Source organism: Dreissena polymorpha, chromosome 4 (genome assembly GCF_020536995.1).
Source record: "Dreissena polymorpha isolate Duluth1 chromosome 4, UMN_Dpol_1.0, whole genome shotgun sequence".
NCBI classification, from domain to species: domain Eukaryota; kingdom Metazoa; phylum Mollusca; class Bivalvia; order Myida; family Dreissenidae; genus Dreissena; species Dreissena polymorpha.
The window spans coordinates 74,686,268-74,699,503 of NC_068358.1; the positions used below are offsets into that span (position 1 = coordinate 74,686,268).

The following is a 13,236-nucleotide window of genomic DNA, read 5'->3' on the forward strand; positions in this document are numbered from 1 at the left end:
TTATATCTTCGCCATTGACTATTAATTTGTGTACAGTTTATTGTTCACTTCTACGTTTTTCGATGTTTGCGAAGTATTTTGTATGTTTTTCATTGTGTTCAACATGCTGTTCACGTGCTCGTAGTATTATTCCATTGAGATGTTTATGATAAATTCCTTCTAATACTTGTTTTTTTAATGTTATTTCATTTTCAATGGCTTCGGTATCGTTAGTGTTTGTTGCATGTAATTGTTTTTCAAGTGTTTCAATGATTTTGATGGTTTCAGTTTCAAGTTTGTGTGTTTCTTTGCGTTTAAATGATGTGTATATAATTGTTGTGTTACGTATATATCCTTTGATTACTTCCCATAAGGAGTTTGGGTTTGAATCTTTATTATTTTGAGCTGTATTTATTATTTCTTGTTTTATTGGCGTTTGATATTGTGTATCTAATAAGATGCTGTTGTTAATTTTAAAGTATCCTGGGCCTCTTTCAGTTTGTATTTTGTGTAGTTTAAGTTCAACTAGAGAGTGGTCAGTCATAAATCCTGGTTTTATGCTTCATGAGTCAATAATGTTGCAAAGTGACTCAGATATTAGAAAATAGTCTAATCTACAAAATATTGTTGGTTTTGTGTTTGAGTGCCAGGTGAATTTGCTTTCGTTTAGATATACTGTGCGCCAGATGTCTATCATATTGTAGTTTTCAAGTAGGTTATTTAAAATGTTTCTATTTTTAGGATGAGATAAAGATTTCCATTCTTTTTATCTTATAATGGGTTAAGAACAGTATTGAAATCACCACCGACTATAATGTTTTTATCTTGGTTGTTAATTATAAAGGATTGTAATGTTTCGTAAAATGTGGAATCGTCTATGTTAGGTCCGTAAACATTGATTAATGTTGATTGTGTTTCGTGTATTTTGATATCTATACTTGCTTGTCTGCCAATTATTATTTCGTTATGATGGCAATGTTAATGGGTATGTGCTATGTCTTTGTAAAAAAAAGAGTAGAAATCTACTTTTAAATATAGATGTTTCAAATCTAAGCGATAAACTAACAAATTCACTTTGTGTTTTAGTGTTCAGTGTCGTGTGGATTTGGCGAACAGAAGAGAAAAGTCGTCTGCCGCGCGAAATCAGTCGACAGCTGTGAGAGCGCGCATAAACCGGAAACAGAACAGAAGTGTTACGCGGGAAAATCGTGCGAAGGTTATGACATAGAGGAGAGAGAAGGAGAGGGAACGTTTATTCAAAAAGATGGTAAATTTAAAGCACCAATTTTAATTCCATAATGTTTCATTTATAAACACTTTAAAAACTAGTGTGAGGTGCGATTTTGAAAAAAAACGTAAACAACCATTATGGCTATAGTGTGTTAGAACTGAGTTAAAAAAGGGAATTGATATCAGGAAAATAACATTTTATTCAATAAGACTCATTAGGATAAAAGAAGCGTCCATATAAGATTTCAAAATTCCATTGAAAGTGAATGATGATTTTGTATGTTTTATTTATTGTCAGATTCTTCTGTGACCAAACACGACTTCTTTGATGACGAACGCTTGCAGGAATTATTCGTATTCGCTGAGTAAGTTCTTGTAGTAAAACGACTTCTTACTGAACCTCGTCATTGCGATACACTCTTAAAATAACCAAGGGCGATAAAGTTCTTGTGACTAGAGAACAATGTTGCACTTCATTTTAAAGCGTGTACGTACGATTTCCGTTTATGCATATGTAATTCAAATGAGTATTAAAAGTTTTATCCACTATAAACGTTATTGTGATATGCAGTTATCGACCCTTTATAGGCCTAAAACAAATATTAATACATTTTCAAATGTTGAACCGAATATTAGATCTTGCATGATGTATCACTACGCGAGTTATCTCAAATAACAATGCAGTATAAAAGTGAATTCTATGAGCATTTATATGATAAAAAGAACTACGGATTGTTGAATAACGTTGAAAGGGCTCCAACGGGTATCCGAAAAAGAATCGAAACAAAAATACCCGCGGATACGGGACTAAGCTTTAATCAATAAAACTTGGTCGCTAATTCACAAAATGGAAAATACAGGGTTTATTTTTAGATACATAACATAATTGCAGTAATATTATGTTCTTAATCATTTCAAGCATTGCTATATTCCAAATAAAGGTAATACACGATTCAAACGCATGTAAGTCGATGTATTTATTACGAACATGGTTCAAATATTGCGGACAAATAAATGGTGAATTGCTGAAGAAGAATCGACATAATCAACCCTGATACAGCGTTTAAAGCAATCACTTTTCAAATCATCCCTTGCCCTCAAGTTATATTTCAACAATTTTGTAAAAACTGAGTAAATAGTTCCAATCTGCACCATTTAAGTTATTATTTGATGAGTTATACGTCTTCTTCTTATATATTATCTTTCAGACTTGGCTAACGAGTTATTAAATGTATTTTTTGTGAATCAACTTACATGCATTTCAATCGTGCGCCGAAGCGACCCGAAACTCTATGGGTTTTGTAATTTTGACCCGCAGAAATGTGTTGACCCGTTTGAGCCGTAAATTTTGATGACCTCTAGGTTCAAAGTCACCGAATGGGGAGCGTGCAGCGTGACCTGTGGGGTCGGCTACCAGCATAGAAATGTCACATGTCACAAGGGAGACAACCCAGTTCCGGTAACAGAATGTAAAGGTAATACTAACTCGTCCGCCTAGTGTCCGTTTGCACTAAAACCCGGTATGTTCTATAAGATTAAGTGAAACCATATTTGCACTCCGCACGTTAATGCAAGACATTTCGTAAGACATTTTATATTTAATGAGCAAGACATCCAGAATCTGTAAAAACATACATATTTTATAATGTTTTACACAGTTAAATACACACACTGAATGTTTCATTTGGAAAAGAACAACATTGTTCAATATCTGGTCGTTTGAAAAACATGACCACCAGTTGGGCAGGGCAGTTGTCTTTATATGTCGAAAGTGCAATTTGATGTGAGCACTCAAGAAAGCACCTTTTCCCCAGTCATCTAGAAACTTGCTTCGAACATGTGTTCTAACTGTATCTCGGATAATTTCTATAACGGATCAGGAAACATCACAAAAGTTGCTAAAAACAGTTTTATTTCCTCGGGTCTCATTTGAGTGACGGTAATTTTTGCCCTCTTGTCTGAACACGCCATTCAGTTTTTATTGTATATGAGCGTTATACGTGAACATAAGTTGAAAAAAAATCCATTATCTATCCATAAACCCAATGAAATTAGTTGTATGCAGTCTTCAATAAATCAATTATAGAGATTTACCAAACAACGTATTCGCGCGAACATTTTCCCCTGGTTTTACTTAATTGATAAACATCACAATAGGCCAAGAGCAGCCGCACATCAAGCGGGAATGTCACAACAAGGCCTGCTTGAGCGACGTAACCACGGCGACATCGTTGATGTGGAAACACGGACCTTTCAAGCCTTGTAGCCAAACATGCGGAGGAGGTACTAGGGAATAATATATACATTACAATTATCAATTTAGGCATTTTTTAAGCAGATAAAATGTGTTCACGACTGTTTTTATGTAAATCTTACATTACCAGATGAACTTCACAATACGATTGATTTGAATTATTGATTATGAAACTACTACTGAGCTTCGTTTTAACTCGAATTTATTTTATATAACGGCATTCAATGCGCCTCTATATTATATATAAACAAATGCGTATTGGTTCGTGCCTATGTTTCGATATGTTGAACTACGGATATCTCGAATAAATGTGTGCGTCATCGAGATAACGTTCAGCTGCACTATCAGACCCAGAATCTGATTAGTCTGAAACGTGAATGTTTGTCCATGCAAAAGGTTCCATGTAAAACACACAACCGTTTATGTATATCTCGTTTGACACCTCTGTGTGATACACTTTTTATATGTGATGTTTGCAACAACATTTCCGCGCAGGTACCCAGTCAAGTCTAGTGGATTGCGTGGACCAGAGAACCAACCGCACTGTTCTGGACTTGCTGTGTGGCGAGCAGCTCAAGCCGCCGCCCGATACCCGGTCCTGCAACCGGATAGAGTGCCCGCCAGAGTGAGTGGGCGCATACTTACTTCTATAAATATCAGGTCGATATAAAATCGGTAGATTACGTCCAATTATTTGGATTAGCGCATATTATTACTCCGCGTCGTTGATATGATACTTGTGAACTACATTATTACAAAAGGAACTTCATTGAACAGATTATCGGGAACAAAATTATCAAACTCTAGTCTTACTTAGTTTTGTTCGTGTACGCGCTTCACGATCGAGCACGTGTTTCATTATTAAAATGACAGTTTAAGGTTCATGGGGGGGGGGGATAAAATTCATTAAAACTTCGCTTTGGTTTTTCTTCATTCAATGTGGTACAATATGGTCAAACTATATATCAATTTAAAGCTTAAGACGGATAGAATAACATAAACACATTTTTGACATTCAATAATTGTGTGCTTTATTCATATTTTGGTTTAAAACCAATACATTTTTACACTAATTTACAAAATCTCAATCTAAAGTTAGGAAGGATATGCACTACCTTAAGTTGAATAAATACAAAGCTTTATACATATACAAGGTCAAGTTAGCAACATTTCACAGAAAATTATTGTCATAAAACAACAAATGAGTTTTTATTCAACTGCCTTTTTTGGATAAATTTCCTAAACAAAGTTATAAAAATAACTAAAACGTAACTACTTTTTAAAAATCCAGGTATGGTGGATAATAAGTGTCACAACTTTATTTCAAAGGCTTAACAATTTTGTTATTTACCTCTCAACCAAATTGCAAATTTTAAACCATCTCAAATTGAAATAGATTGCAGACGACATATAAAATTGTAAAGGAATATAGAGAAATTGGCAAACCGATTGATTTTATATTTCGATTCCTTCTACCCATTTTGAAAGCGTGGCCATCGCTGTGCTCCGTAGAATAAAGTGCAAAACAAATCGGTCGAAACCACGTGCAGTGGTGAAAAAACCGGGTATGTGTATACACATACCTGAGAAAACACATATCTTATGTTGACAGTTGGGTGGCAACTAGTAAAACAACTATTAACATTAATCAGCAAGAAATCGCACTAAATAACAGAAATGACCACGTAGAGATATCATCACTTACCCTATTTCAAATATTTTCCAGCTGAAAATTGTCCCTTACACGTCTTTTTTAGTTTATTTGTATTGCTTTTCTGGAGCCGAAGTGCATCTCACAGAATATCCATCCAACTTCCGTTGTTTTCACTTCCGTTATTAAAAACTCCGTTTAAAAGAATTATTTCTACTTTTAGATTTTTAAAGCGATATATTATTATATATTATCATTATAATAGTATACCGTGATGAATTGAACGGAGTTACGTATCAATCTTATTAGTCTGTAAGCGTGCTATTTTATGCGCAATAATATAAGTAATGTGATTCGACAACGATTGTGAACATTGGTGAAATGCTTCTTACATAGTTATTCTTTTGAGTGTTTATGAGGTCTGATCGTGCAGTTTGCAAACATCAACGGAAAGAGTACAATCCAATGCATTTGTCATCGTCAACCGTTTGGAATGTCAATTAGGCGATGAGTGAGTTTTAAGCATGTTTCTTTCTATTTTATTAATTTAAAAATGGCTGCCCCCATGGTGATGAAATGACATGTGTTCGAGTTTTGATATTTCTAGATATGTTAACTTTATTTACTATTTAAGCGTAACATGCCCTCGTCAATGTCGATATTAATCACTAGTTATATAATTTTCCGCCGAAATACGTTGAACAAACATGATTCAGATTTTTGAAAATAGTGTATATTTTATTGTTAAAATCGCTTTGTATTTTGATTGATTTTGTGGATGTTATGATACGTTGATGTACAAAATTGGTAGCAGTTTGAAGGAAAAACATCCTTAAAAGCATATATGTATACATTTTTAATGTGGCACTCTTCCTTTAGTCAAATTTGAGTTCAATGCTAGGGGTCCCACATTTTTCAAATTGAAGCCTCAACATGAACCTTAACCGTATTTCAATCGGATACTTTTTCGATCGACTTTACACGACTGCAATACGGCAGCAAAAAGACCTAAAATGTAAATGTAACGTATCGAACGGTATTTACATGTAAATAAAATTATTAAATATGTGTCAATTTGATATTGCTGAGCAGCACATGCAAGCTATGTTACATCACGACAGACATGTTACATCTGATATAACATAATATAATACAATATAATATAAACTGTTTTTGGGATCTGTTTGTTCAGGGCCACGTCTTATCAAAGATCTTACTACAAATTATGACGAATGTAAGAACAGAACCGATTAATATCTTTCTCACAACAATCAGACATGTATACAGGGCCATACGCAGGATTTTTTGACTGGGGGACCAACCGGCCGGGGCGGGAGGGGTCTCCCCTCTCTCATTTTAAATTTAAGGGGAATTTGAATGCTTAAAATCGTATTTTGTCATTTTAATTTATGGAAAATAACCAGTAAATCAGCACCCTTTTGAAGTCTGAAGCTTTTAACATTGGTATGAATTTCACACCAATGTTTAAAGCTTTAGATTTCAGATATGTATGATGTTTGTTGAAGAAGGAAAGCAAACATTGAAAATAATAACCGCTTTTCGGTGTTTTTTGCGCAACCCTTTCAGATATTGAGTTGCTGTTTATGCCCCCGGTAAGGATGCATATAGCAATCAGACCGTCCGTCCGTCCGTCCGTCCGACCGGCATTTCATTTTCTGGACTTTTTTCAAAACGCTGTACGATATTGACCTGATATTTGGTGTGTGAGTCTACCTGCACGACTTATCTATTAAGTATTAGTTTCGTTCCGGTCCAGTGATTTTTGGGGCGAAGTTATGGACATTGGTCTTAGACAAAGAAACTTTCCGTTTCAAATTAATGACAATTATCCATATCACATATCTTATTGCTTCCAAAATTATTTGTTCTACCACTTCCTATATCAGTTGCCTCCCTTGGCATATTTTCTTTCCTTAACCAATCAAAAGACGTGTAACATCAACCATCCATAGATGAAGTATTCAGCATCACAAGGGGGTAATCGACCGATTTGGGATGTGTGTAAAAGGCGATAAGAAAACATTGCCTATGGACTTATCTCCACTGGCGAGTAAAATAGCGCTGATCCCCTTATTTTTCAGGGACAATAAAACACATCTGCTCTTTGTATTGAGGCAAAGTGAACTGTGTGCCATGTCATGAGAAAAAAAATGCAGTAGGCCCCTCGTTAACTTTGTATTCGGTTGTTTACGCACGTGGATAATTAAAAGATTGTTTGCAGATGGAAGGTTAGCGAGTATGGTGATTGCTCGGTGCCGTGTGGTGGCGGGAAGCAGTCCCGTGAGGTCGATTGTGTGCTCACGACCTCTTACGGCGGCCTCAAGGCGGTTCCGGCGTACCGCTGCCCGGACCCGGTGCCGCTATCCGAGCGCTCGTGCAACCTGCAGTTCTGTCAGGCGGAATGGGGCACGGGAAATTGGGGCGAGGTACGACTAGCATGCTTAAGGTTCAGTGTAGTTTTATGTGGTATTTTCTTTAACTGAACGGTATAGTATTTTATAACAGCTCGGGAGAATAAGAGCCGTGTTTGGCCACTCTTTTAATGTAAATAACAGCTTTCAACAATTATAATTATATTTTAGGAAAAAATACGTAACTACGTGTGTGAACTGTTATGTTGGTGCATATAAATTAAAATTGAAACAACCATAACTTTGTCTTTGACTTGAACTTTTCTGCTTAATTCTTTACAGTGCAGTGTAACATGCGGTCTCGGAGTGGAGCAACGCTCGGTGTTCTGCTTCAAGGTTTTCAAGGACGGTCTGCACGTAAACGTCAGTGACGTCGAGTGTCTTGGACTCCGGCCGCCCACTTTACGTCAATGTCACTTCGGCGAGTGCTATCAGCTGCAACAGCTTCCGCTTATACAGGAGCAAAAGGGGACATTTATTCAAATCAAGCGAACGAAGAGGATACAATTGTTCGTTGGTGAAACTGCCATTCTTTTACCCAACCAAGCCGTGAAAATTCAATGTCCGGTGAAGAATTTCCAGAGGCGGTTGATCTTCTGGACAAAAAATCGCAGACTTATACCGCTAGTTGGGCGGGTGAGGGTTTCCTCGAACGGAGCCCTCCGAATAACACGTGCTAACCCGCAAACTGACGCCGGGATTTATACGTGCAGTGCTGGTACATTGCACGGCCAAATTACAGTGACTTTCCAGTCGAAAGCAGAAGCAAATGCTCAAGCAAAAGAAATATTAAATAACATTTTAATTGAAAACTTTAACGAGAGTTTTATAAACAGACCTCAATCAGATAGTACTTTCAAAATGAGAAACACGGAATTTTTCAAAGTTAATTCAATAAACGAAGATAGTGGGTACGACTATTCTAGTTTTACAATGACCAACTGGTCGGAGTGTTCCGCAAAGTGCGGGTGGGGAACGCAGACGAGAGTGGTCACGTGCAATCACGTGACTGATAAGTTCATACGTCTGTTACCGGAAGAGGAATGTCTTAAAATGGGACTTAGCAGGCCCACTTCTTCCCGGAAGTGCGTCATTGAGGAGGAGTGTCCGTCGTGGGTGGTTACGGGTTGGTCAGAGGTAATTGCAAATATCATATAAACCTTTTCGTGAATATCGTTTTTTTTAAGCGCGAGACAATAAACCGGTCTTTATTTGACAGAGGCAAAATATGTAATTTTAAACTTATGTCGTTACCACAAAAGGAGCCTTTTGTGATCGTTAACAGGCTTTTTCCGCCCTATACCACGGGTCCGAAATTCGGCCCCATTCCCAATGCAAATCTGGTTGTTTTTTTCCCAATTGAAAAAAAAAATCCCAATTCCAAAAAAAAAAAAAATTTTTTTTTTAACCTTAAAATATATAAGTTAACCTGATCCGGTGTAGAAAATAGAAAGTATTGCATAATTAAATTATCTGTTGCCTTGAATTTGTTTTAAAAACTGTAAAATATGTTAATGATTATTTAAGACTTTCCTTATTTTCCTCAAAATCCGGCGCTTCGCGCGATTTTTTTCAACTTCCCCAAATTCAGATTAAAAAACCTGCACTTATCACACATGTTCATAATATTTTGTAAAATTTTAATAATAAGTTATCAAAATAGTCGTAAATTTACCAGTTAAAGGCTTCTTTGAAATATAAGAAACACTATTTACATGTGATAATTTTTCCCAATTGAGCCAATTTTGCGATTATTTTTTTCCCAAAATTGGGGTTTTCACGACGCGAAATTCCCAAAATTCCAGTGTGGCCTTTTCCCAAAATGGAGCGGAAAAAGCCTGGTTAATAACTATAAATTGAAAATCACAGGCACTTTTGGCAATACATGTGTTGATGTTGCTGTTTTATTTTGAAATGTAGCATTGAATTGCGCGATAATACACTGGGTGTATAAGCACAGGCGATCAATTATAAATTAAAATTGTAACTTGTTTAGTTATCTTTAGGAAATCCGCCAGAGCATTTTGCGATTGTTTTCATAATCTTTGGTAACCTATCATCTATAATCTCTTCACTTCTACAAATCATATGATGCATGCATATGCCTTTCAGTGTTCTGTGGACAACTGTCGTAAAGACGGCTTTGCTCTTCACAGACGATCTGTTAATTGTCAGTTTAAAAACGGAAGTGACGTAGATGACGTGAAATGTCTAAAAGGCGGCGCCGGGGTGCGTCCAGATAATAAAGAGCTTTGTAAGAATATCGACTGCAAAGCTGTTTGGAAAACGTCAGAATGGTCAGAGGTAGTAAACATAAGAAGTAACATGTAACTATTCAAGGGAATTTTAATAAATGTAGATTCGTGCAAATGTATTATTCTTTTGAATAAATGACAAAATCTTGCGTATAAATAACATGTTAATTCCGAATACAATTTACAAATCCCTTTCATGTAATTGACTTCCTAATTGGAATCATTGGCATACACTTCGTTTCTCAATATATTTATAAAAAGTATATTTAAAAAGGTATATTTGTGGACATGACATTTCACAATGTACCACCAATTCCATGGTAGAACTTGGAAAGCTGTTATTGTGTGATACGAAATATCTAAAAGTAATGTTTTATTCTATCAGTTACAATAGTGTCTGTTGTTTTTTTTGCATATGAAAATTATTTTTCAATCAGACCGATTTAACACTAAAGAATGTACCAGTTATTATGACACTTTCATTTGTCTATTAGCATTATACCATTTCTTATTCACGATGGATACCTCTATACGCACAACGAAACACTTCATCAACCAATTGTGTTCAAATCTGTGATATGGATCAATACGTAAGAAATGTTAAACGAAAAATATCGAATACTTGGTTCCGGGCTATATATGAATTGAATTGAATTGCGATTATCAAATTTAATGTACATTTAGCAATCGTAAAATACAATTTGTACATTACATATAAGAATTCCGACTCTCAGTTTTACCATTCTAAAGTACCATTTGCAAGTAAGCATTTGTATGATCGGAAGTACCGTAATGTAACAAAGTATTAACAAAACGATTGAATGCACTTATAAGCTGCAGAAATAAACGTGTAAATTACCCGGTATGTGTTAAAAATGTTAAAAGTATTTTGATATTTACACAAATGCATTGAAAATATACTTTTAAAACATTGAGTTAAAGTAAGCAGTTGCAACTATCTAAATTGTCATTAACAGCTGTATACATACACATGTCGGTATTGTGAATATAATTAACAAATATATTAAATAATCTGTATGTATTATGATTGATTTGATATCTGGAATGAAATGTAAACTATACGAAAGACTGCACTATGCATACGCAAAGAATTGTTATTTACACGAGTCTAATTTCTGTTTAAATTCCCTTTCATGCTCAAAACCTGCAGTGTGTTCGTAATCTTATTGCATGCATTTATCTGGATTTATAGTGGCATAACTAGTGATATTTCAACAAGCTCGTTCTCGGCGAAAACGGACGATTATGCTACATGTTACAAGAATTGCATAAAACACAATTATGTTCTGATATGATATCGGTTTGTTATTAAAATACATTCACCACATAATGTTTACTTTGTGTCTAGTCGGTATTTTTTTAATCAAGCTTTGCTTAATCTTAAAATTGTGAGATTGATGCAGTACATTTTAGAATATCCTTGTTAATTATTTATCTGTTTCTGTAGTTGTAAAATAGCTGCATTTTACTTAGTGTTAAAAGGTACACCATCCAGTACAAACCATTTCCCATATCCGTCTGTTTCAGTGCTCCCCAGAGTGTGGTACTGAAGGCATGAAGCATCGAACCCTAATGTGCGTGTGGGGAACGACCGGCACACCCGCGCAGTTTATATGCGATGGCAAACCACGCCCCTCCGTATCAAAGAGTTGCAAACTTCAACCATGTAGCTCTTGTAAGTCTCTATTTAATCGGTTGATTCTTTATATTTAAAAACAATTAAGAACGTGCTCACACTTCAATAAAAGTTATTAATACAGGCAGTTAGGACTATTAATTCAATTCACTAATAAATGCGTAATTCATAGTTAATTAATATCTCCAGATATTTTGAAATACTTTTTTTGTAATATTAAGAGAATAGCCTTCATTAATCCATCCACATTTTAACCCACCTGTGTGGGTAAATACAACTGGGTCGGTTTTAAGCTAATTTAACGATAAAAGCAATTATTTGAGTCGCGTTCTGGGTAAACTGGGCTTATGTATGTGCGTAGTGTCGTCCCAGATAAGCCTATGAAGTCCACTCAGGCTAATCAGGAACGACACATTCCGCAGTTGTCGAATTCTTTGTTTAAATGAGGTCCCTTTAAACACATATCCTATCAAGGCGGAATGAGGGGCTAAACTTTATGTTGCCCCCCCCCCCCCGGTCCCTTTTGAAAATATATTGGTAGGTCAATCGGTCTGTCCATACTTTAGTCATTATAATTTTCTCTTCTTGCAATCCAAAATTAATCGATTCAATATCAAAGCGTTTTTAGTCTGCTCAGTTTATTGAGACATGCATCCGCATTCATACATTTGTTCATCGATTTCAGATGTCTGCAAAGACAGATCCTCGCTCTGTGAGAAGTTTGTGCGTCTGAACATGTGCCGTTACGTGGCGTTCCGCCGTAAGTGCTGCGCTTCGTGTAAGAATTCTAACGTCAGCTGGTCGTAAGATTTATTCTGATATTGTGGATCTGCGCGTCAGGACATTACTTGCCTGTTTAAATGAGATATCATTGTGCTAAGTCCTTGTCACTTAGCGCGTACAGTTCACAACTCTGGTATTACCATTCGTATCGTTGTTTTGGAGACGAGTGTTTTCTCACTATGGACGACCATAACGACATATTGCTAATGACTTCAACATTATAAAATGGTTAAAGCTTAAATGTATCCAGTGACCCGATGCTGAATACGCTGAACGCTCACGATATGTTGATTATGAGTAAAATGCATGTTGATAATGAGAACTGTTAAACCATGTTCTTACTTTTGTTTTATGTGCGCGAAGATACTTTTTTTATAATTAAGATCTTCATCCGAATACGGACACATGATGTGTTCGGATATATGGAGCTGAATGTGAAGATGTGTAGAGTAGGGCAATATATAATATATCTGTCTCATTCACCAGCCAAGCGGGTGGGACCTTTCGGTGGCTTAACCACCCGTACGACTTGAATGTTCATGATTTGTTTGTATACTGATGTTAATGATCTATTTGTTCACAAATTTTCATGTTCTTCTGTTCGCTAATGTTCATGGTGTTGTGTATACGTATGCTTAATATGTTCGTAAATACAGATTTATTGCATTTTCGTTTGTTTGGACAGCCATATTACGCTCTAACTACTAACAAGCAAATTCGTTGATTTGATATCCCCCGCCATTATACTTCTGGACATAAGATATGGCTCCGGACACACACAAAAAAGCATTTTTTTTTTCAAAATACAAAGGGCCATAACTCCGTTATTATTCGATGGTGTACAATGCCATTTGGCGTGCATCATCCTCTTATTCATATATATACTCAAACCAAGTTTCAAACAAAATCTGCCAAAGCACTACCAAGATATGGCTCCGGACACAAAGGTGCCGGACGGACGGACGGACAACGCCAAAACAATATCCCTCAGCGGG

The 13,236-nt window shown here is 36.0% G+C and overlaps 1 protein-coding gene across 10 annotated transcripts in view; it reads left to right on the forward strand.

The window, feature by feature from the left end:
• Window positions 1-12,911, forward strand: part of LOC127880290 (ADAMTS-like protein 1) — a 154,138-nt gene extending 141,227 nt beyond the window's left edge. For all 10 annotated transcript variants that reach the window (XM_052427639.1, XM_052427638.1, XM_052427644.1 and 7 more), the window contains 10 exons: window positions 1,066-1,246; window positions 1,508-1,574; window positions 2,572-2,684; window positions 3,367-3,492; window positions 3,959-4,088; window positions 7,357-7,561; window positions 7,829-8,683; window positions 9,659-9,850; window positions 11,350-11,497; window positions 12,144-12,911. In XM_052427639.1, coding sequence (XP_052283599.1) covers window positions 1,066-1,246; window positions 1,508-1,574; window positions 2,572-2,684; window positions 3,367-3,492; window positions 3,959-4,088; window positions 7,357-7,561; window positions 7,829-8,683; window positions 9,659-9,850; window positions 11,350-11,497; window positions 12,144-12,265 — 2,139 coding nt within the window. In that variant the 3' untranslated portion in view covers window positions 12,266-12,911. The remainder of the gene's footprint in view (window positions 1-1,065; window positions 1,247-1,507; window positions 1,575-2,571; window positions 2,685-3,366; window positions 3,493-3,958; window positions 4,089-7,356; window positions 7,562-7,828; window positions 8,684-9,658; window positions 9,851-11,349; window positions 11,498-12,143) is intronic.
• Window positions 12,912-13,236: the final 325 nt, after the last annotated feature.